At 41.9% G+C, this 22,356-nt stretch overlaps 1 protein-coding gene across 4 annotated transcripts in view; it reads left to right on the top strand.

Moving 5' to 3' along the window:
* Positions 1 to 22,356, top strand: part of CTPS1 (CTP synthase 1) — a 38,370-nt gene that overhangs the window by 4,929 nt on the left and 11,085 nt on the right. For 3 of the 4 annotated variants that reach the window (XM_080920807.1, XM_080920805.1, XM_080920806.1), the window contains exons 4-16: positions 1,838 to 1,938; positions 2,819 to 2,935; positions 5,274 to 5,357; positions 5,760 to 5,840; positions 10,491 to 10,642; positions 11,812 to 11,944; positions 15,412 to 15,500; positions 16,219 to 16,313; positions 17,025 to 17,087; positions 19,821 to 19,864; positions 20,873 to 20,969; positions 21,844 to 21,899; positions 21,996 to 22,092. In XM_080920807.1, the coding sequence (XP_080776933.1) occupies positions 1,838 to 1,938; positions 2,819 to 2,935; positions 5,274 to 5,357; positions 5,760 to 5,840; positions 10,491 to 10,642; positions 11,812 to 11,944; positions 15,412 to 15,500; positions 16,219 to 16,313; positions 17,025 to 17,087; positions 19,821 to 19,864; positions 20,873 to 20,969; positions 21,844 to 21,899; positions 21,996 to 22,092 (1,209 nt within the window). The remainder of the gene's footprint in view (positions 1 to 1,837; positions 1,939 to 2,818; positions 2,936 to 5,273; positions 5,358 to 5,759; positions 5,841 to 10,490; positions 10,643 to 11,811; positions 11,945 to 15,411; positions 15,501 to 16,218; positions 16,314 to 17,024; positions 17,088 to 19,820; positions 19,865 to 20,872; positions 20,970 to 21,843; positions 21,900 to 21,995; positions 22,093 to 22,356) is intronic. The other variant, XM_080920808.1, reaches the window with a different exon arrangement.

Here is a 22,356-nt window from a genome sequence, read left to right as displayed (position 1 = left end):
TTCATTTGAAAAGGTGGTGTTGGGACACCATTGGTCTAGTGGAATGACAGTATGTCAGTTTGGGCCACTGTCCAAACTGAGTTATAAGAACAGATTTGCATTTGATTTTTTTGCCTTGGCTGCACTGAGAGCTGAGATTCAGCCTGACACCTGGTTCTGGCATGGGCTGGCCTTGCCAGATCAAGGCTTAATCATTTGTTAATTTATGGCTTAGCTCTATTACTTAATAGCCTTATGAACACCTTTTCTGTAAAATGGAGGTGGCCAAGGCTTCTGTTACTTGGGCTGTTAAGAGTTAAAGGACTGTCAGTATGGTGCTGCTCCACCTTTCTGATGCGTAGAAGGGACTATTGTGAATTAGGTGATGTCAGACATACAGTCTGTTCTGGTGTACTTGTTTTCTCTTCATCACAAAATGTTTACTGAATACTCAGCTGTGGTCCAGCTCAGTTAGTATATGTGATGAAGAGATCACTGTCCTCATGTTAGTTGGCCATGGGACAGGCAGAAAACAAATCACATGAGATATTTGGTAGAAGGTGTGGTGGAAGTAAAGAGTAGGGCCAGAAAGCATGACTGGGAAAGCCACTCCAGACAGGTGTTTTGGGGCTCCAGGAGAGAGCTTGAGCTTAGGAGCCAGTTAAGAAGAGTGAAGAGGCACAGGTACACAGGCCTTAGACCACTGGGATTTTTGGGCAAGGGCTAGAGGGGAGGCTGCTGTGGCTGAGACAGTGTGGAGCAACGGAGCAGTCACTCAGTGGATCTTGTGAAGCTTTCATTGAGTACTAGACTTAAATGTGGAGTGGTGATTAAATGGGACTTCTGATTGTAGATCACTTGGCTGCTCATATCAATGTGACATAGATAATGGCTATCTATGCAAGAGCACTGCTGCTTAACCCCAGATCATTCCAAACAGTCACCTTTGTACTTCAGGGACTTGTACTCTTGAGTTCAGCAACTGTGATTCTAAAGTGTCCCACAGTAGCTGGTTGTTACTGAGTCCTGCCTGGATGTGCAGCTGTAAAGACATTTTGAGAAGTAGAGATAGCAGTTACCAATAATTGTTAGATGGAGACACCAAGCTTAAAAATAGAGGAAGCCTTTTATTTCTGTGTTTTATATTAAATCAGTGAGGCACATGTAGTGAGTGGTGAACTGAGATTTGACCCTGGATGCTGTGACTTTCACCCTCTGCTGTGTTGTTGAGTAGATTGTACTTTGGCAAACTGGGAACAAATGGCACAGGGTTCTGGTAGACTGTTTGTTGGCTCCTGGAAAACCACTCAGGTGTGATGTACCCACTGCAGCCTCAGCTGGGAGCAGTGGGGGTAGTCACATAGCCTTGTGTCCATGTGTGGCCAGAAGAGTAGACTGCATAGGGCAGGTGTTCTGAGGTCCTTAGGGAGCCACCCACTCTTATTTTATTTTTTAAAAGGCTATATTAAAGACAGGTTTATTGGGAAGCTTCTCTCTGGTGAATTCACTAGTCTCAAGGACTGAGGCCAGGGATGTCACTATGGGGGTTGGGGAAGAAACAGCAGAGAGAAGAGAGTAGGGAGCCACTCTTGGCTTCATTCTTTTCACTGACTTCTAGCAACAACCTACAAATATGCAAAGGAGGCCTAGGGAACTATGAGCACAACGATTTATTGATTCATGTAAGAGTACTTCAAAAGTATTTTTATGATCCTCTTGCTTGTTTAGGCAAAAGTACCCCATTGTTTGTTTATCTGGACAAAAAAGTATATCAGTTTGTTTTACAGTGAATGCATTTACCTTTATAAATGCTGATTGGCAGCAAGTGCAAATCACAGGTTTCTTTTCTTTTTCTCAGTTGTCCCTCACATCACAGATGCAATCCAGGAGTGGGTGATGAGACAGGCATTAATACCTGTAGACGAAGATGGCTTAGAGCCTCAAGTGTGTGTTATTGAGGTTTGTATGACTTGTTTCTGTGAACTAATTCAGTCATTTTTCTCCTTAGCCACCAATAGGACCATGCCCAGTGAAATCCCACCCTTTCATTCCTGTCTATGCGTTCGCAGCAGCAGGTGGAAAGGTGCTTAGGGGAAGCAATGCTGTCCCCAGTGATGCTCCCTTCTGTGTGTGCTGGACAGTCTAACACTTGACTTGTAGTGGCAGGAAACATTTTTGTCCCTCCCTTGATGTTGGCAGCCCTTTGCTTATCTCTGGTGGAGTTTACCCTGTTAGCTTCCTTTGCTTTGTTTCTATTTCACTGTCTGTTCATTCCAGGGCTAGAGCTCAGAAATGCTGGTAGTTTTGTTATAACTGGTAGCTTTTACTAGAAAAGCTATTTATACCTAACTAAGGAGACACGTTTAGGTTTCACTCTGTCTATTCTTTGTGGCTCTCAAGTGAATTAAAGGTACCTAAGAATTATAGTTTACTTCCTGGTCCATTTCTTTTTTTGGGGAGGGGGCAGGGCAGAGCATGGGGGGGGGAGTTCGGAGACAGGGTTTCTGTATGTAGGCCTTGACTGTCTTTGAACTAACTCTGTAGACTAGACTGGCTTCAAACTTGAGTCTGCGTTAGCCTCCCAATTGCTAGAATTAAAGGTGTGCCTAGCTCTTGGTACCTTTCAAACCTGACCATTTTCTTAAAATGCTATGTCAATATCTACAGTATTCTTGGTAATCAGGAGATTCTGACAGGATCACCTTTGAGCACAAAGTAGTGTCTGAAGACTGACTTCTGCAGGGCTACTAGGTGTTTGCAGTCACACTGTAACTGGGCACTGAATTGAGACAGCACATATTAGAGAGTCAGTGTTAACTTGTGACATGTGTCCTTTCAGCTTGGTGGCACCGTGGGAGACATTGAAAGCATGCCCTTCATTGAGGCCTTCCGCCAGTTCCAGTTCAAGGTCAAGAGGGAGAACTTTTGTAATATCCATGTCAGTCTGGTTCCTCAGGTAAGGCATGCAGTTTGGCTCTAATAGTTCTCAACAATGGAGGTGCTGGAAATAGAAAATAAAGACCTTCCTGTGAGTTTATTACAATCACATTCTTATATTAACTTATTTGGTATTTGTGTTACTGGGTGGAGGACATACATGCTCATACCTGCTGAGCCTTTTTGCCAGTCTGTGATATGAAAGATTAAGTGGAAAACATTTAAAAAATGAATCAGGACAGTTGTAATTAAAGATGGTAGATTGACCATGTATGCTTGTCTTTACTGTCTGTCAAAGTAAAATAATTTTTTAAGACAAATTAAAAGAAAAGATAGAATGGAGAGGAGCTGGTGGTAATAAAAATAAGGAGCACACAAAAGAAGTCATCCTTTTTCTGTGGACTATGTAGAGGCTCAGGATGGGCAGTGGGAGGCTTTTAGGCTCTTCTGGGAGTAGATGCAAATAAAGGGTCACTGTAACTGTTGCCTTAGAAGAGGTGAACTATTGATTTATTTGCTTATGTGCTCAGTCAGGCATCTGTGTTTCTTGTCGTAAGACAGCCCTGACAAACAGACATTGGACAATTTAGAGCAGTGATGCTGACCATAAACATGCCTTGTTGCTGAGATACCTTGCTGTCTTCTACCTGATTGTTTCCAGAGTCTTCAGAGACAGGGTGGGCCCCTCCACAAGGGAAATCTGAGTCTTATGTATGACTAGCCTAGGAGAAGACACTAAACGTAAGGCTCCCCAGTCACCAGCCTGTCATTTATAGGGAACTTGTAGTTTGCTTTTAGATAAGAGTCAGCAGCCAGTGACTGCATGTGCTCAGCAGGAGCTGGATACCATAAGACAGGAACATGAGATGGGTAAGAATTGAAGTTAAGAATTGGGTAAACAAAGATGAAAGTATGAAGGAAGGAGGTTGAAGTGGGGCAGAGACAGAAAATAGGAGAGAAGAGGTAAGAACGTTAGAGGATTGGTCCAGATGTGTTATATATAAAAGGATATCCTGAAAATTACAACAAAGAAATGAAGAGGGAAGTGTAGCTTGAAGCAGGTTGTCACGGTGTGGCTGGGGGTCAGGGGTTATTGATTGTCTATGAAAATAGAGCCATATTCCTTTGTGGATGTGTCATCTTGACTGCTTTATCCTGAAACAGTAGAGCTGAGTATATATGAAAGCAATATGGTTCATAAAGCTCAAAATAATAGTAATGGGTTTTGAGATAGACAATGTGTCATAGAGTGGCCTGGACACTGTGTAGTCTAGGCTGCTGGCCTTGAACTTTTGGCATCCTAAGTGTTTGGATAATGTTCATGAGCCACGATGGAAGGTTGAAACCTAAAATAGTATTAAAACATTTTTCAGAGTTTTCTGACCTCTGCTCTGAACAAGGAAACTTTAAGATACAGTTTCTAGATTGAAAAAGCCCATTGAGTGCTCACTATATTTGATGTAAAATGGCCAGCACTCAGGTTATTAGCTAGGAGAGTACAGAATAATGGAGCATAAGGCCTCAAGGCTCTAAGGAACAAAACTCAGAAGTTAGTGTAGCAAAACTAGGAGCTAGAAGAAAGTGGAGCCATGGCATCCAAACATTCGGAGGCAGTGGTTTTCAACCTTCCAACACTGCAACCCTTTAATACAGTTCCTCATGTTGTAACTCCAATCATAAAATTATTTTTGTTGCTACTTTCTAACTAGTTTTGTTACTGTTAGGAATCCTAATGTAAATATCTGTTTTCGGATGGTCTTAGGTGACCCCTATGAATAAGTCACAGGTTGAGAATTGCTGTTCTAGAGGAAGGTTCTTTCTATCTGAGAACTGTAAACCTGGCAGATTTGCCTTACGTGTGGGAACATAATAAAAATGCTTTACTATAGACAGAAGTATGGCACATGCCTTAGCGGAACAGGTCTTTACATACTCAAGTGTGCACAATTGAAGAGGATGGTGTCATGTCAACAGAGCATGCCTTAGACAAGAGCTGAGAAGTCGCAGTAAAATGAAGACTCGAGTTAACATGGGGGTCAGCTCAATGGCAACCCTTGTCCTGAGTATGGGAAGAGCCCTGGTTCAGTTGTGTCCAAAATATAGATATAAGCAGAACCATTATTTGGAGGGTTTGGAGAGTGGGAGGACAGGGCTATGTAAAACCAAACCCCATAGAACCAGTAGATTCTAAAACATGAATCTACTATACATTTTCTACATGAAACTTCAATAAAAATTGAGGCTGAATTATACAACCGAATTCTTCATTCAGAGGTTAAGGAAAAGTTGTTCTAGAATTCTCTTATTTTTTCATAAGAGAAATGAACCACTTTCCCCCCCCCTCTTTTGTAAAATAGCCAAGTTCAACAGGGGAACAGAAGACAAAACCCACCCAGAACAGTGTTCGGGAACTTAGAGGACTCGGACTTTCTCCAGACTTGGTAAGATTTCCTGAGTCCTTGTTTCTGAAGTTATCTCCCAATTCTAGTTAAACTCTGGCCTGTATGGCAGGATGGACATTTGCATCTAGTGGGTCTGGAGTTTCTGTGGACTTTCTGGGTCTTGCTTCTTTCTGTCCTCCATTCTTCCTGAGAACAATAAGGAGGAAAACCTGTCAGCTTCTGAAGTTCACTCATTTCTCCCTTGCTGTCTCATACTATCCTTGGGATGTAGGAGTTTTGGTAAAAAAACAAAACAACAAAAACAAAAACAGCAGTATGTTTGTGGATCATGTGCACTGTACTTAGAACTTACGTTTTTATCTCTATTTTAATTCCTGTTGTGAAAAAGCCCTACTTTGACCCTTCTTTCTGCTCATAGTCCCTTGTTTTCTTAATTGCTAGGTGGTGTGCAGGTGCTCAAATCCTCTTGACACATCTGTGAAAGAGAAAATATCAATGTTTTGCCATGTGGAACCTGAACAAGTAAGTACAATTTATTTCAGCTCTGGAAATGGCTTTTTACTTCTACTTGCCTAAAGCCTAGACCACGATCCACTTCTCAAGACTTCTCAGAAAACTGTCCCCTAGGTCTTAACCTTTCTTTTTCTCTTCTCTCATCCTCTGTTCTTTATGCTGTTTGGGGTGAATGTCTCTAGGGTCCCCTTATTTCTTGTTATCCCAGAACCTTGTGCATGCTAGTCAAGTTCTCTTACCATTGAGCTATCTCAGGTCTGTAGTTTCACTCTGTGCTTCATTCTTGCCTTCACTTTATGCTTGTCTAGTCTTAGTCTCTCAAGTGCTGAGATCACAGGTGTGTGTCCCCAACCTAGCTATTGCTTTGTTTTTGTGCTTTTGGTTCAAATCCAATTACACAGCGATAACATGGTAAATAGATGATCTCCAAAAAAAGATTGCCAGAGAATGCAGTTTTGCTTTACTTAAGCATGTATACCCCAAACCAATTCAGGCCAGATCAACCCTTCTATTTTTCATACCCAGATATGTTCCTTAATTACAAACTGCCTAAAATGATTGTTATGTCACCGGCAGGGACATTTACACGACTGTTCAGAGATGGTAGTACATGTAGCTTGGTGCAGGTTGTAGGTTATGGGAATGTGAGGTTGCTAGATGCGTGGTTTGACGATGGGTGTGATACATAATATGTACAAGTGAAAGAACAAGGTTGCTAAGTACATCATTAAAGGGAGGGTCCAGAACTCAAAACCAAATGTGGGTCCCAAGCTAAACTGTCTCCTGTTTGCCTGCCTCAGTACTTATAAAAACCCTCATCCCTCTGAGTTGCTTGTATGTCTCAGATATGCTGGTCATGAACCTATCTTTACACCCCTTGATATGTATATACACATGCATATGTAATCCATTTTATATTTCTGCAACCTGGTGTCCTGGATGTTATGGCCCCCACATATTTTTGTCTGTTGAAGTATTAATATTTAAGTGTGGTGTTTATTTATAGAAACACTAGTAGATATAAATTGAGCTTATGGCATTGGTCAATGTATTAAGGGTTTCTTTTTCTAAATTTATTTTATGTGTTTGAATGATTTGTTTGTGTGTGTCTCTGCACAGTATGCATGCATGGTACCTGTAGAGGTCAGAAGAGGGCATTGGATCTGGAATTAGAATTGCATATAATTATGAGCTACCTTGGGGCTATTGGGTCCTGGACCAAGGTTCTCTGGGTAAACAGCTTATGTTCTTAACAGCTGAACCATCTCTTTAGCTCCAGCTACTCATTTTTACAGCAAAATACCTGAGGCAACTAGTTTAATAAAGAAAGACTTATTATAGTTTGGGAACTGAAAGTCTAAAGCATAGTTGAGACTCTGGGATGGACCTGTGGTGGCAGCTGGAAGAGTTCAGGAGTTGGAAAGATGCACTTTCCATTTCAGCTGCAGAGAGATTGAGGGACCAGATTCCATAGGGAATGCAAGGGTTCTAGGAAGAGTCTCACAATTCCTTCCAAGAGCAGGATTCCCAACCTCTCAAGGACCTCCTAGGTCTGATCTTAAAGTTCCCTAGCACCTCATCTTGGGCTTGACCCTCCAGCCACATGGGCACTCAAGGAGCTCCAAACTATGTGGAAACCGTAGCACTAAGAATTTCCTGAAGGAGGTCAGAAGAAAGGTGCAGGAAAGGAGTTTCCAGATGAGAGTGTGTAGAATTTGTTTTACTGCTCCATGACTGAGGGTCAGGAGACAGAGCCGGAGAGCCCAGCTAACCTGGTGAGAGGAGCAAAGCAGTGGCCTTAAAATGAGAGCAGTCTACTTGCTGAAATTCAAAGGACACTGGTAAAAAGGGCAGTTCAGATCATTGGCATGCATGGAGCAAGGAGCAAGTTTGTTGACCTTCACAGAGGACTTTGTCTATGAGATCTCAGGCCTTGGGATAAAGGCATCTGGGGCTGGGGTCAGGTTCCTTGCCTGACTCTTGAGCCAGGGGCTCTTTCTCAGGTTTTGCTTTATATTCAAACCACTGAGCATAGAATGGTTTTCACTTTTTCACAGTGCCCCTTTATTATGTACATTATTTCAGGTATGTCTGTCTTTGCAAGTGAAGAGGGGAGATTAGCAGACTTGGCTTTTCAGAAGAATTATTCTCTGGGTATATGGTGGTACATGCCTTTAAGCCCAGCATTTGGGAGGCAGAGACAGGTGGATATCTGTAAGTTTGAAGCCAGTCTGGTCTACAAAGCTAGTTCCAGAACAGCCAAAACAAAACAAAAACAAAAACAGAGAATGTGGGAAAAAACCCAAAAGCTGTGAAAACTCTTCACTGTTATTCACTGAGATGAGTATTTCCTCATTTATAACAGTGAATTTCAAATCTTTTGCCCGTTTTAAGCAATGTTTGTCATGGTCTAAGAGATTAGTTTGAATGTGATCTTTTTGTTATATATGTGATATGCAATGTTTTCTCAGCCTCTAGTTTGCTTTTACACTATTACAGTCCCACAAAAACTTTTTTTTCCCAAAGATTTATTTATTATATGTAAGTACACTGTAGCTGTCTTCAGACACACCAGAAGAGGGCATCAGATCTCATTACAGATGGTTGTGAGACACCACGTGGTTGCTGGGATTTGAACTCAGGACCTATGGAAAAGCAGTCAGTGTTTTTAACCGCTAAGCCATTTCTCCAGCCCCCACAAAAACTTTTAGATGTTCAGTGTTTTCTTTTGTGGGCTGTACTACTTTCTGGCTATTTGAGAATCCTGCTTAATCACCATCATGAAGATTTTCCTCAATTTTTGCAAATGTTTTAATTTATACCAGACACATCTTTGAGTTGGTGTTTGTGTTTGATAAGGAATAAAAAACATCTTTTTGTGTATGTATATTCAGGTATGGAGCTCTGTTTATTGATTGAAAAGGCTATTTGTGATAATCATTTTTTGTGTTGTATATGATATTTGTTTTATAAACTAGATTTATATATATAACTTCATAGTTTTTGTTAACTATAACAAATGATATTTTTAAAAATTGTATTCTTGGGGCTGGAGAGAGGGCTTGATTCCCAGTAACCACATGGTGGCTCACAACCATCTATAATAGGATCTGATGCCCTCTTCTGGTATGTCTGAAGATAGCAACAGTGTACTCACATCCATAAAATAAATAAAAATCTTTTTTAAAGAATTGAATTCTTGATTAGAAATGGTTCACACATGAAACACCCTAGTGATTTCTTTTGATTCATGGTTTAGCATCCTACTGGAATTCTTTTAGACACAGATAACTGTAATTCCTTTTTTATGGGCACATGCAGGCAATAGTGACACATGCATATAGTACTAGTTGCTTTTGGTTTTTCAGATTTCACTGTGTTTCTTGTTTGACTGTAATGGGTGACATCTCCAGTACCTGAATAGTGACTGGGGCCATCTTCTTGTTGTTTTAGGTTCCCTAGACTTTTAACTGTAAGCAGGAATAGCAAGTGTCAAGCTGAGGCTGTTTTCTATTTTCAGAATTTCTCTAATTATAATTTACCTAAAATTTTATTACGAGCAGGTTCTGAACTGTAATCTTCTGAATTATAATCATTTGTATCCACAGAGATGATCTTATTTTTCTCCTTTTAATGTGCTTATGTGACATGTTCCCTTGTTACTCTTATTATTGGCATACATTCATTGTACACAGAGATAGGGTTTTTAATAGCATTTCCATAAATTTATATCCTGAATTCTGATAGTATTTATTTATTTATTTATTTAAAAAAGTATTTATAGCAGGGGGAGGGGGGCAGGATGGAGGTTTATGGAGGGGAAACCGGGAAAGGGGATAACATTTGAAATGTAAATAAAATATATCCAATAAAAAAGGGAAAAAATAATTTATGTTTTTTGAGATAGGATTTCTGTGTAGCCCTGGCTATCTTGGAACTTACTCTGTAGATCAGGTTGGCCCTGCTTTCACAGAGATTCTCTTGAGTTAATTAAATTCCACTTCCCTGTTTGTGTTTGACTACTGCTTAGCTTGAATTTTACAACTCCCACCCCCTTTAAATTTGTTTTCCAATCTGTTGCTTTTCTACCTTTACCTACGGTGTGAATCTCCTGCTTTCTTGTCCTACATGTCTCAGAATGGGAGAGCAGACAAATTCCATTTAAGATGGTTCAGTGTAGTGGATTTCAGATTTGGCTGCACATTGCTATAAGTGGGGAGCCTTCGCTTCCAGAGATTCGTTACAACTAGGATTCTTACAAACTCCTTCAGAGATTCTTCTGTTAGCTGAGGTTGAGAACCACTGATCTATTTGTGGATTCAGGAACAGGTTCTCTGTGGGCATAGTTTTGTTGTTTTGTGATAAGTATTATGGGATAGCCTAAACTTAGCCTCTTGAGTGTAGAAAATGCAGGCATGCATCACCACATCTGGCTCTTTTATAAGGATTTTTGCATTCATGATCATAATAGCCTAGCCATGAATTATTTTCCTTTCCTGACTCCATCGTGGAAGTTTATCTTTTTCTAGAAAAGTACCCCCCCTTTGTTCCAAATTAAAGTGTCCCTCCACCCCCAAGGTCATATAGATATAACCGAAGTTATTTGTTTTTATTTAAGTCCCTATTAAATCACTTTTTTTTTTTTTTAAAAAAAAACAGGTGATCTGTGTTCATGATGTTTCATCCATCTACCGGGTACCCTTGTTGTTAGAAGAGCAAGGGGTTGTAGACTACTTTCTTCGCAGACTTGACCTTCCTATTGAGAGACAGTCACGAAAAATGCTGATGAAATGGAAGGAGATGGCAGACAGGTTTGCCTCCTCACATGCTATTGGGCAGCATGCTTTGTCTTTTGCAGGGGCTCCACCATGCTGTAATAATGTTAGCACTCCTGTTAGAAAAGGTACTTAGAGGAAATGAGGTTTAGAAGGCTAACAAGGGATTTATAATCAGCACAGAGGAGGAGGCTTGGCCAGGTGGGGCCTCTTCCCAGGCCTCTAGGCAGAGTTCAGATTACAGTACTATCTCTCAGCACCAGCAGCACCAGCAGCAGCCTAGTGGCAGAGGGATGAACGCTGGCCTTGGCTGCAGTGCTGCTGCTGTGTTTCTGTTACTAAGCTGAGTTTGGGAACATTCCATTCATTCTACAGGAAAGGGCTGAACAGGGGTAGGCTGCTGCCATTTTGTCCTGAAGCTCTGAGATTGTCTCATTTCTAAGATATTTACTCATGGTGTAGAGCAGGGTGAACCCAAATGGAGCTGGGAAATCACTGGTGGTGGTGTAAGTACACACGGAGCAAGCAGGGCATTTGTTTTCTTGTCTGTGATAACGGCTTTGACAGTTTTTGATTTTTTTTTTTTTGACCATTTATGTGGTGTGTTTTGTGTTCATTTGTATGTAACTGCATGCATACATACTTTAGCCTGTAGTTTTCAGTGGTCGTTTTGATAAACATGAAACATTGTCAGTCTGTTATTAATTATATTTCAAAATGAAAATTTTTAATGAGTATGGCCATTTCTTCTATGACTGTGCCAAAACTTGACTTATCACATTAACTTTATGAACTGTTTGTTTAGGTTTCTTTTCTCCCTTTTGGGTTTTTTAAATGACATTTATTTATTTTGGTCATGTTTGTGTGCTTGAGTATGTGCATGCCACAGTTGTGTATGTGGAGGTCAAAGGACAACTTGAGGGCATCTTTTTTTTTTTTTTTTTCTATTGTGGGTTCTGGGGATAGAGTTCATATCTTCACACTTGTATGGCAAGTGCTTTTAACCACTAAGCCATCTTATTGGCTCCTACTTTCTTTGCAAAGCCTGCCCAGTTGATCTGAGGGTCATTTTTATTATTCTGTGCACAGTATTAAAGTGATACTCCCTGGTTATCATTTTTCCAGGCATGCTTTTTGTTTTGTGTAATATTAGTTTCATGATGGTGTGGACATTACCAGTAACTGTCTTGACCTTTATTTGCTAGATATGATCGCTTGCTGGAGACCTGCTCTATTGCTCTCGTGGGCAAATACACCAAATTCTCAGACTCGTATGCCTCTGTCATTAAAGCTCTAGAGCATTCTGCATTGGCTATTAACCACAAGTTGGAGATCAAGGTAAGGAAGGGGGTGTAAGTACAACTAAGAATTAGATGGAGACAGCTTGTGTGTATGTGTGTGTGTGTGTGTGTGTGTGTGTGTGTGTGTGTGTGTGTGTGTGTGTGTGTGTGTCTGTCTGTCTGTCTGTCTGTCTGTCTTAAACATTTAAGATGGTTTTTGGGTGTAGGTTTATATGGGTCCATGTTTGTGTACCATGGTATACATATGGAGAAGACAATTTGTAGAAGTCAGTTCTTCCATAATGTTGGTTTTAGAGATTAAACGAGGTTATCAGGATTAATGATAAAATACCTTTATCCACTGAGTCATCCAAAGACTCAAGCTTACTGATTTGTGGCTTTTCGAGCTCTGCATTCATTTTTAAGGATAAGTAAGATTTATATTGGCTGCTGGCTCCAAGAAGACACTAGAATATTTTCCAGAAATAATGAAAGGGCCTTACTGCATGGGTTTGTGTGTCAGTTCCTGTGGAATTGGAGGGCCTGGTGGACATAGGTACATTGCATATCTGGGGGAGACTCTCTTTCCCAGGAGCTGCTCTGATGTCAGTATAGGCTTCTAGCAAGGGTCGTGGTTAAGGACACAAGACCACAGAGCAGGTGGTCAGGCCTAGAGTGGTGACTTTGGTGCCCAAGTGCTCTGTATTCTTGGATATCTTAACTTCATGCCCCAGTTTCCTTTAAAAGGGGATTATAATAGCCCTTCCTCCTGTGGTTAAGAACTAATAGTTTACTGGGAACTGCTGAGCTGAGATTGGGTGTTCCATATACTAACTGCTGGATGTATTCATTGCCCTTGGAAGCTAGGAGTTTGTCCCTTTAGAACTTTTGTTCCTATTGTACTGGATGGAGCTTTTCAGGAGATTGAGGACAGGAGAGTGGGAGCTCGGTGCCCAGGGGCCCACGTAGCTGCTTCTCCACATAGTTCTATAATGGAGTATGCTGGCACATAAGTTCCTATAGATGGACATGGTATATGGGTTAAGAAATGGAAGAGCCCAGTATACTCTTTACATAATTGATTTATTTTATTTATTTGAGGTTACCTTGTGGCCACCATGTGTTCAATGGTGGAAGTTGAGAGAAAAATAAGAATAAAATGTCCTGTTTTTTTAGGAATACTAAGGCTCTCAGACACCTAGGGAGGAGGATCACCTGCCTTGGTGGATATATGAGAGGGGCAGACGTCTCAAGTCCTGAGGAGGTTGAAAAGGGTTGAGGAGGCAGGGGGAGAGTATTTGGAAATTTAGTATGAATTGAAGGGGGTCTATAGGTAGTGGTGAGGACATGAACTGGGTCAGCATAGATTTTACCCTGAGGTTTGGGGAATAATTGCAAGGTATTAGACAGGATTGATTAGGAACAGTAGCAGAAAAGAACCTTATTTTAAAAATAGTCAAAAGACTTTAAAAAGAGAATGCTGCAAGAAATAAACCAGGTATAATCTGAGCAGTTTTTAGGTCTAACAATTGAGGTCAAGGTAATTTTTATCTTCATTGTATTAGAGTCAAATACTGCTAAATGTTCATATCTTATTATAAATCATTATGTTTTCTGTATTATAAACAATATGTTATACTTTCATTTGAGTTTGAATCCAGCCTGGAATATATGAGACTTGTCTCAAAACGAAGGGGACAAGGAAGGAAGGAAATTTTAAAACAAGATGCTGGTGAAGAGATGCTTGGTTTTCACAGAAATAATTGCAAATGAATTCAAATGAGCTAGTGACACATAACCACAGGTGCCCGAGAGGACTGGGGACCTTGTGCTTTGCTGCCAGGAAGGCATGCTAAAGACACTGCTTTAGAAAGCTGTTCTACAGTTTCATATAAAAGTAGAACAGCATGGCCTTATGCTTTCACACCCAGGTACTTACTCAAGAGAAATGGAAATGTGGTGGTAGCTTGGTTAGTAGAGTGCTTACCTAGCATTCAAAAATCTCTGAGTTCAATTCCCAGCACCACATAAAACTGGGCATGGTGCTACATGTCTGTAATCTCAGCATTTGGTTAGTTAGAGACAGGAGGATCAGAAGTTCAGGGTCATTCTCAGTTATGTAGGACAGGTGGGCTATATGAGACCCTGTTTTAAAAAAAAAAAAAAACAAAACAAAAAAGATTTTATACAAATGGATACAGGCATACCACCTCAAGTTTGGGAATGACCTAAATGCCTTTACCAGGTCAGTGTGTAGAATGTGATGTGTTTATGTAGTAGAAATTGATTCAGCAATATAGAGAAACACCTCATAGTGCAGGAGCATGGATACCAGACAGCCTGAACAAAAGAAGCCAGGCACAAGACTATAGCTGTTTGTTTGTTCATTTACATGGAGTTCTACAAGAGACATGGAGTTGTAGAAGAGGCAAGGCCAGTCTGTGGTGGCAGAATCAGTCCTGTGGCTGTCTAAAATTGAGAAGCAGGGAAAAGCTATCCCTAGGCTGAAAAGGTTTTTTTGGGACAATGGTATTATGTCTTTGACTGGGTAGTATACATTTTTATAGGGTACATTCTGTCTTCATGGGGTACAGGTGTATGTCCTAAGTCAGGGTCACTATTGCTGTGTTGACACCATGAACAAACATCTTGGGGATGAAATTGTTCATTCAGCTTACATTGCCACATCATTGACAGGAAGGAACTCAAGCAGGACGGGAACCTGGAGGTAGTGTTGATACCGAGGCCATGGAGGGGTGCAGTTTAATGGCTTGCTCATCCTGCTTTTCTCTTTAGAACCCAGGACCATCAGTCCAGGGGTAGCACTACCCACAATGGGCTCTGCTTTCTCCCATCAATCATGGAAATACTCTGGAGGCTGCATTTTTTTTTAAAAAGAATTATTTATTTTATGTATAAGTACACTGTAGCTGTTTTCAGTCACCAGAAGAGGGCATTGGATCCCATTACAGATGGTTGTGAACCACCATATAGTTGCTGGGAATTGAACTCAGGACCTCTGGAAGAGCAGCCAGTGCTCTCTAACTGCTGAGCCAGCTCTCTAGCCCTACAGCCTGATCTTAAGGAAGCATTTTCTCAACTGAAACACCTTCCTCTCTGACTCTAGCTGTGCCAAGCTGATATAAAATTAGCTGGTACAAAGTACATTGGACAAATACTCCTAAAATGTTTATATCTTATTGTTCATAAGACATGTCACTGTTCAAATAGGGAAAAAACAAAACAAAACAAAACACCAGCTAACATAGCAACCAAAAACTTTAGTGGAGTTGGCCTGGGGAGAGTGTCATAGTCTCCTCCAGTTGCTTCCTTGCAGGAAGATGTAAACACTGAGTGGAATGGGTAGAACTGGAATTGAAGGTTAAATAGTTGGAAAGGAAATTTAATTATGTTGTCACTTTAAAACTGAAATTAAGGGAGATGGAACACTGGTAATGTTTTTGAACGCTGAGAGTATGGTTGGATTCATAAGCTCTTGTTTCTTTGCCTTCCTTGGTGCACTAGTACATCGATTCCACAGACCTGGAGCCGAGCACCCTGCAGGAAGAACCTGTGCGCTACCATGAGGCATGGCAGAAGCTCTGCAGTGCTCAGTAAGTAGCCTTTTTTGCCATGGTTTCCTTTTGTTTTTTGAGACATGGTGTCTTTGCTTAACCCTGGCTGACCCATAGCTCTAGTCTGGCCTTAAACTCAGATATCTGCCTGCTTTTCTCTCCAAGTGTTGGGATTAACCTAGTGTGCTACCATGTCCAGTTAGGGGTGTGTGTGTGTGTGTGTGTGTGTGTGTGTGTGTGTGTGTGTGTGTGTGTGTGTGTGTGTGTGTTTTTGCTTAGATGCTTGGTCAGTATGACAACACTGCTGAGGAAAGTCTCCTCACAGGACCTAAGAAGAGTGTTGGAATTGGGAGGGAAAGTGAACTGATTGCATGTTGGACACACCCATAGTCTGGTGCTTAGGAGGCTCAGGCAGGAGGATTGTGAGTTTGAAGCCAGCTTGGGCTATGCTGAAAGACCCTTCTCAAAAAACGAAGTGAATAAAGAATTTGGGGGAAGGGCAGTGGTAACATTGTCATTATAGACCCACCATTCTTTTTTCTGTGTTTGTGTGGTGCCCATGTCTTTGTTTGTATCAAGTTTTTTGTATGTATAAGCATGGAAAGTGCATCCACAGGCTTAGTTACAGTCCTAGTCCCTGGGGGTTGAGCTAAATGGAAAGTAAGTGCAGGGCCTCAGTATTTTGGCAGTGCCTTTGACATGACTGAGAGCTGGATTAGTTAAATAGGGAATTTCCTCTGTGCTCTTTTCTCTGCAGTGGAGTGCTGGTTCCAGGAGGATTTGGTGTTCGGGGAACAGAAGGAAAAATTCAAGCAATTGCCTGGGCTCGGAAACAGAAGAAGCCTTTTTTGGGTAAGGAGTTCTGCTGTGCCCTCTTCACTCTGACAAAGAAGAATGAGAGGAAAGGAATTTTCTGGGGGAAATTCAGTTACATCTATTTTTATATGTGTGTATAGGCCCATGTCATGGCACACGTGGAGGTTAGAGGACAACTTGCCAAGGTCTGTTTTCTCCTACCATTTGTGTCCCAGGAATTGAACATAGGTTATCAGACTTGGTGGCAAGCATCTTTACCTGCTGAGCCATCTCATTGGCCCTTAGATTCGAAATATGGAAAGTTTAAGAACTGCATGCAGATGACAAGGAATTTTGAGAAAGTGGACTGTCAGGTAGGAAATAACTTTGCAGTACATGTAAGGCTGGCTTTGTGTTCTAATTTGGCAAACCAGCCAATAACTGGGCCAAGTGATTTTTGATGCTTCCTGTTGCTGCAGATTTAGGCAGTTTTCAACTTGATCAGTTTGTAAATGAGAACTTAATGAGAGAGGATTAAGAACTTGGATTTTAAGGTACTGACTGAGTAGAGTGTCTTTAACTGAGTAACTTTGTAGAACCCTGAATCTTAATGTATATGTAGTCCTGATTTTCATTCAGTACAGGTAACACTTCTGGGTGTTTCTTATATGGTGTGATTTCCACTTAGGATACAAAGACACTGATAGGCAGGGAAATGTGGGAGTTGCCCTCTTATTGGAAAGTGATGTTTTTTCCTTTCCTTGGAAGGTGTGTGCTTAGGAATGCAGCTAGCAGTGGTTGAATTTTCAAGAAATGTGCTGGGATGGCAAGGTAAGTGTATGTTTAGCAGCTGATTCCTGGAGGGCCCGACAGCTATTGTGTGCTGGTGGTTGGAAGCTGTGAGCATGATGCCTTCTTTCTCAGCATTTGTCAGTGTTCAGTGAAATGGGCACCTTGTTCTGAGGGATCAAGCAAGCAGGCCTTTGGCCACTGACTCTTGTCTCAAGATCCTCACTTTCAACACAGTGACCACTACCCTGATGGTACCCAGCAAGAAGCCACTGGCCTACTGAAGGGCTGAGTAGTTAGAGACTTGGGATCAAGCTTTATCACTAGTTGTGCGTGGTTTTAGGCAACTTTCTGGCTTCTGTTGCCTGTAGAATGGGCATCAAAGTGATTCCTACTTCACACATTTGTAAAAAGTAGGTGAAGGCAGTTAAAGACGGTTCTTCCAGAGGACCTAGGTTCAAATCCCAGTACCAGCACGGCAGTTCACAGCTGTCTGTAACTCCAAGATCTGATTCTCACACGTAGACATGCACGCAGGTAAAACATTAACACACATTTTTAAAAAAAAGTAGGAGAAGCCTGATGCAAACTACTAATTCCATCACTTAGGAAGCAGAGGCAGGCTGATCCCTGAGTTCAAGGCCAGTCTGGTGTACAGATTGAGTTCCAGGATAGCCAGGGCTACATAGAGAAACCTTATGTATGTGTGTGTTAAAAAAAAAAGAATAAAACTAAACAAAACTGAGAAATAGTATAAATAAATGGTCCTTAGCAGTTTCTGGCAGATAGAAACTGCTTAGTGCAATATCTAACTACATTGACCATGGGAGCACATCCAAAGGACACTGGCTTCTTGCAGCCATTTGTGAAACTGCCTCAGAACGGAGCAGCATGTAGCTGGAAAAGCTGTTTGGCTTAGGGCAGCCGGACTAGTCTAGGCTTATTGGAGTGCTTTCATAGCTCGTGTTCACACTCTGCCTCTTTTCAGGGTTCTCAGATGGACATGTGGCCTGATGATGTGGTTATTGTAGTTTAGACCCAGGCAGGACCTTACAGAAAACCCAATACACAGTGCTAAGGGCTTGATCTATTGCCTTTCTTCCTTCCTTCCTTCCTTCCTTCCTTCCTTCCTTCCTTCCTTCCTTCCTTCCTTCCTCCTTCCCTCCCTCCCTCCCCCCCCCTTTTGTCTAGTGGTTTTGCTTATTGTTGCAGTAAATATTAAAAAGTAAAAAAAACCGTTTATCTCTTTACCCACCCTGATACGGAGCCGTGTGCACCTCTGGAGCCTGGTCCGAGCCACCACGGCCCAACTCGGCCACGCAACTCCCTTCCCTTGGCGGTTTACTGCTGCCTGTTCTCTGCCTCTGCTCTGGGGTATTTCTGTACCCTGAAATTCCACACAAACACAACTCTACAGCCCAATAGCTTTTCATACAGGTTTATATGTTCAACTCTCAATCCACAAACCCTCTACACAAGATTACATTAAATAGACAAAGATACAAACTGCCCTTCATATAAGATGCTAGACCTATAAAATCCTTAATGTTCATAGGTATTTAATGCCAGTTAATATCACCCGGGACCAACTGGTCCTTGGGAACCTTCTAGTTGCCACGACCTTCACCCTCAGTCTGACCTCAGAGGTTTCTGCCCACTCCACCTACTTCACACCGCCCAGTTACTTTATTTTACTAATTAAAATGGGAAGATTCAATTGGAGTCACGTGACTAGCCAGCCCTTCTTGGAGAAGTGGAATTAACATTAAAATACAAACAGCTTCAGGACAATCTACAGCTTAAGGTTAGAACATTTCATAAAATATAGAAAGGTTGTTGAAGTCAGTTAACTTCCCAGCTTTCCCAGAGACTGGGGCAGGAGGATCACAGATATAAACCTGCTACCGAGTGAGTTTCATGACATCCTTGACTACAGCAAGACCCTGTCTCAAACTAAAACAGAAAAAGGGCTAAGCATGTGGAAGCCCCTGGATCCAGAATCAGTACTGCAAAGAAAAATAACAAGTTAATTCCTAACTTAGCTGAGGATAGTAGCATAGTAGATGCTCAGGATGAAAGAAAGGTAGAAAGAGCAGTTCTTGTTCATCTCAGAGAATCTGCAACAAACTGAAACATTAATGTAAGTTGATTTTGATCTACTTTGTGCAGCTTGACTTCCTACAAAGCTGAAGATTTGGTAGGAAAAATTCACCTGTGTTTGTTTGTTGTCTTATCTTTAAAATGCTGTTTCCTGAAGGGGAAAACAGTGTGATTATATTTTAAAGTTACCAGTTTTCTCTTTTTCCTTTGCTTTTTTTTTCTTTTGATACAATTTTACTGTGCAGCCTTAGTTGGCCTAGAACCCTATGTAGTCTTGAACTCTCAGAGATCTGTCTACCTGAGTGCTGGGAATAAAGGAATGTGCCACCACACCTGGCTATTGGTGTCCCATAATTTTCTAATCATGTATTTTTCTTTATTTTGTGCAAATGCATGTATGTTAAGTGCACTCTGCCTGCCTGGTGTCCATGAAGGCCAGAAGGCACTGGATCCCTGGGACTGGAGTTAGATGGTTGTAAATTGCCAGGTGGGTGCTAGGAACCATACCTGCATCATCTGTAAGAGCCACGAGTGCTCTAAGTACTTGGCCATTCTCCCCAGCCTGTAATCATCAACTTTAGAATGAGAGAGCTCATGATTTGATGCTTAGCAGGAAACTAGTAACTAAGGTTTTGTTCATACTATGTTCATGACTCAATTATTTTAACTTTTCAGATGCCAATTCTACAGAGTTTGACCCTAAGACTAATCATCCTGTGGTGAGTCAAACGTTTGTACCTCTCGGGCTTAGAAGGGGGGTGGAAGGACATCTGAGAAGAAGGGGCTGGCATACAGGCAGTAAGACCACTGTGTCCCAAAGACCCTTTAGACCTCCTGACAAGGACCTTTTAAGTTTCGCCTAATTCCTCACCAATCTTTCCAGGTTACCGTGGGAAATCTTTAAATGGCAGGTATATTCCCTAATATCAAGAGGAGGTTCCCAAGTGAAATATCCTCACATCCCTCAGCGCCTGGTGGGACGCGCATGTGAAAGCTTGCTGCCTGGTAGCCACTGTTCTCAGAGTTCCCTATTTTCATGTTCTTTCCAGTGCCAGTCCTGGAGGGTAGACAGGCTCAGGTTAATGAGCTAAGGGGTGGTGATTTCTTTAGTGGTAAGCAAAGCTTTCCAGGCTGCAGTCCTGCTGCTGCTGATCACTTAGGTCATGTGGCCCAGTCAACCTGTGGTGGTACTAAGGCTCAGTGAGGATCAGCAGTGTCTTTGTCTTTGAATCCCTAGCCCATTATTAGGTATTTGCTTTTTCAGTATTCAGCAAATGCAGAGCATTGGTTGTGTATGAGGTACTACTGTCACAAGCTGGACAAAGTTTTTGAACTTTTCTTAGCTTCTGCATATTTGTTCTAAAGTTGAAGTTTTGTTTATGTAGGAACAATGATGGGGTGAGGGAGTGGAACACAGAGGCCTGGAGGGGTTTTATAAGTTGCTCAAGTACCCTTGGCCAATAGATGACTATAGCAACCCCCTCTGGGGTGCCAGTCTTCCTGTTCCCAGACTTGCTAGTGGCTGCTGGTCCAGAGGATGGCTGTGTCCATGTTCCTATTGCCACAGCACCGAGCCTTTGGCATTCCAAGTGCTAGGGCAGGTGACACCATCATGAGGCAGGCTGGAGCATTGAGTTCCTGCCCAGGAGGGCTCCACTTGGGGAAGGAGCTCTGGCTCTAACAGAAGCAGAGTATGGCAGTCAGACTTCTTTTTTGAACATCTCTAGGTCATAGACATGCCAGAACATAACCCTGGGCAAATGGGTGGAACCATGAGGCTGGGCAAGAGGAGAACCCTGTTCCAGACCAAGAACTCAGTCATGAGTAAGTTGTTTCACATAAGTCTGGCTTTTGTCCTGGTCTGTGCAGGACATGTGGGCTAGGTGGTTCCATAGCTTCAAAGAGCCAGGCCAGCCTTTCTTGGCTATCGTGCTACTTTTGGGTTTCTTTCCTCCTCCTCCTCATCTCTCATGCTTGTTTAGGATGGATGGTGTTAATGCAGCTGGGCCCTGTGGGTACTTTAACAAAATGGGCCATTAGGTTACATCCATTGCAATCTGTGGTTACTTTCTTAAACTAGTAAATAGAACTATGTGGAATTTGGTGATTTAAAAAACATTAGTTTCACATAGTCTAATCTAAATAGTTTTATTCTAGCAAATAGTGATCGTGGTTAAAACTTAGGGAAATTGGAGGAGAAAATGTCCCTATAAGACTTGCCCATTGGGAACATTGCTCTTTTAACCACTGGTAGAGGTACCTATGTCTGTCTAAGGATTCCAGTCAGACTAGTTTGAGAATCACTTGAGTCCATTTTGTGGATCTTCCAACTATGCTGTTCTGTGGGTTTGGGGTCACAGTAGGAGTGACAGGTGAGCCAGTAAGCACCCCATTTGCACACACTACACTTGGTCATCTACTGTCACCACATACCAACCAGCTTTTCTTTTCCTTTCTCCACACACTGTTCTCAGGGACCTGGCTTTCTGGGAAGGACAGTCCTGTCCCTTTGGTGTTTCCCAGCATCACAGTGCCCCAGGAATTATTCCTCTGAATTATATCAAGAGCGGGAGAATGTGGCTAGCAGAAAAATGATAGCCTGGTTTATTTACATGATAAGAGTGAATTGGGATTAGTTAGTACTTTGCATAGACTTTTTGCACAGGTAGAAGTCATATAAATTGCTTGGTTTTTGCAGGGAAACTCTATGGAGACACAGACTACTTGGAAGAAAGGCACCGCCACCGATTTGAGGTGAGGATGTGAGCCTGTTCCTTCCATTACTTTGCAAAGGTAATGGAGAGGCCAGAACAATACTTTTTTTTTTTTTTTTTTTTTTTGTCCCACCAGGTGAATCCAGTCCTGAAAAAATGCTTAGAAGAGCAAGGCTTGAAGTTTGTTGGCCAAGATGTTGAAGGCGAGAGGATGGAGATCGTGGAGTTGGAAGGTGACTGTCTCGGTAGTGAGAACTCAGTGGACAACTGCAGTGAGGTTTTCTTGGCGTGTGGGAAAACAGAAAAATGTGTTCCCCAGATAAGATGTGCTGGTGTCATACACCTGCAGTCCCAGCACTTGGAGAGCTGAGAGAGGAGGAGCCTAAGTTCTAGGTCAGCCAGGGCTACAGAGACAGACTCTATATCAAGAGAAAGAAAAGTGCTGTGCTGTCTCCTGACCTGGTGCAGAGGAAGCTGTAGTGTCAGGGGAGGAGCTT

Source organism: Micromys minutus (genome assembly GCF_963924665.1).
Source record: "Micromys minutus genome assembly, chromosome: 9".
NCBI lineage: Eukaryota > Metazoa > Chordata > Mammalia > Rodentia > Muridae > Micromys > Micromys minutus.
The sequence above is the reverse complement of the archived record's forward strand: the minus strand, read 5'-3'. Positions and strand labels throughout refer to the sequence as shown.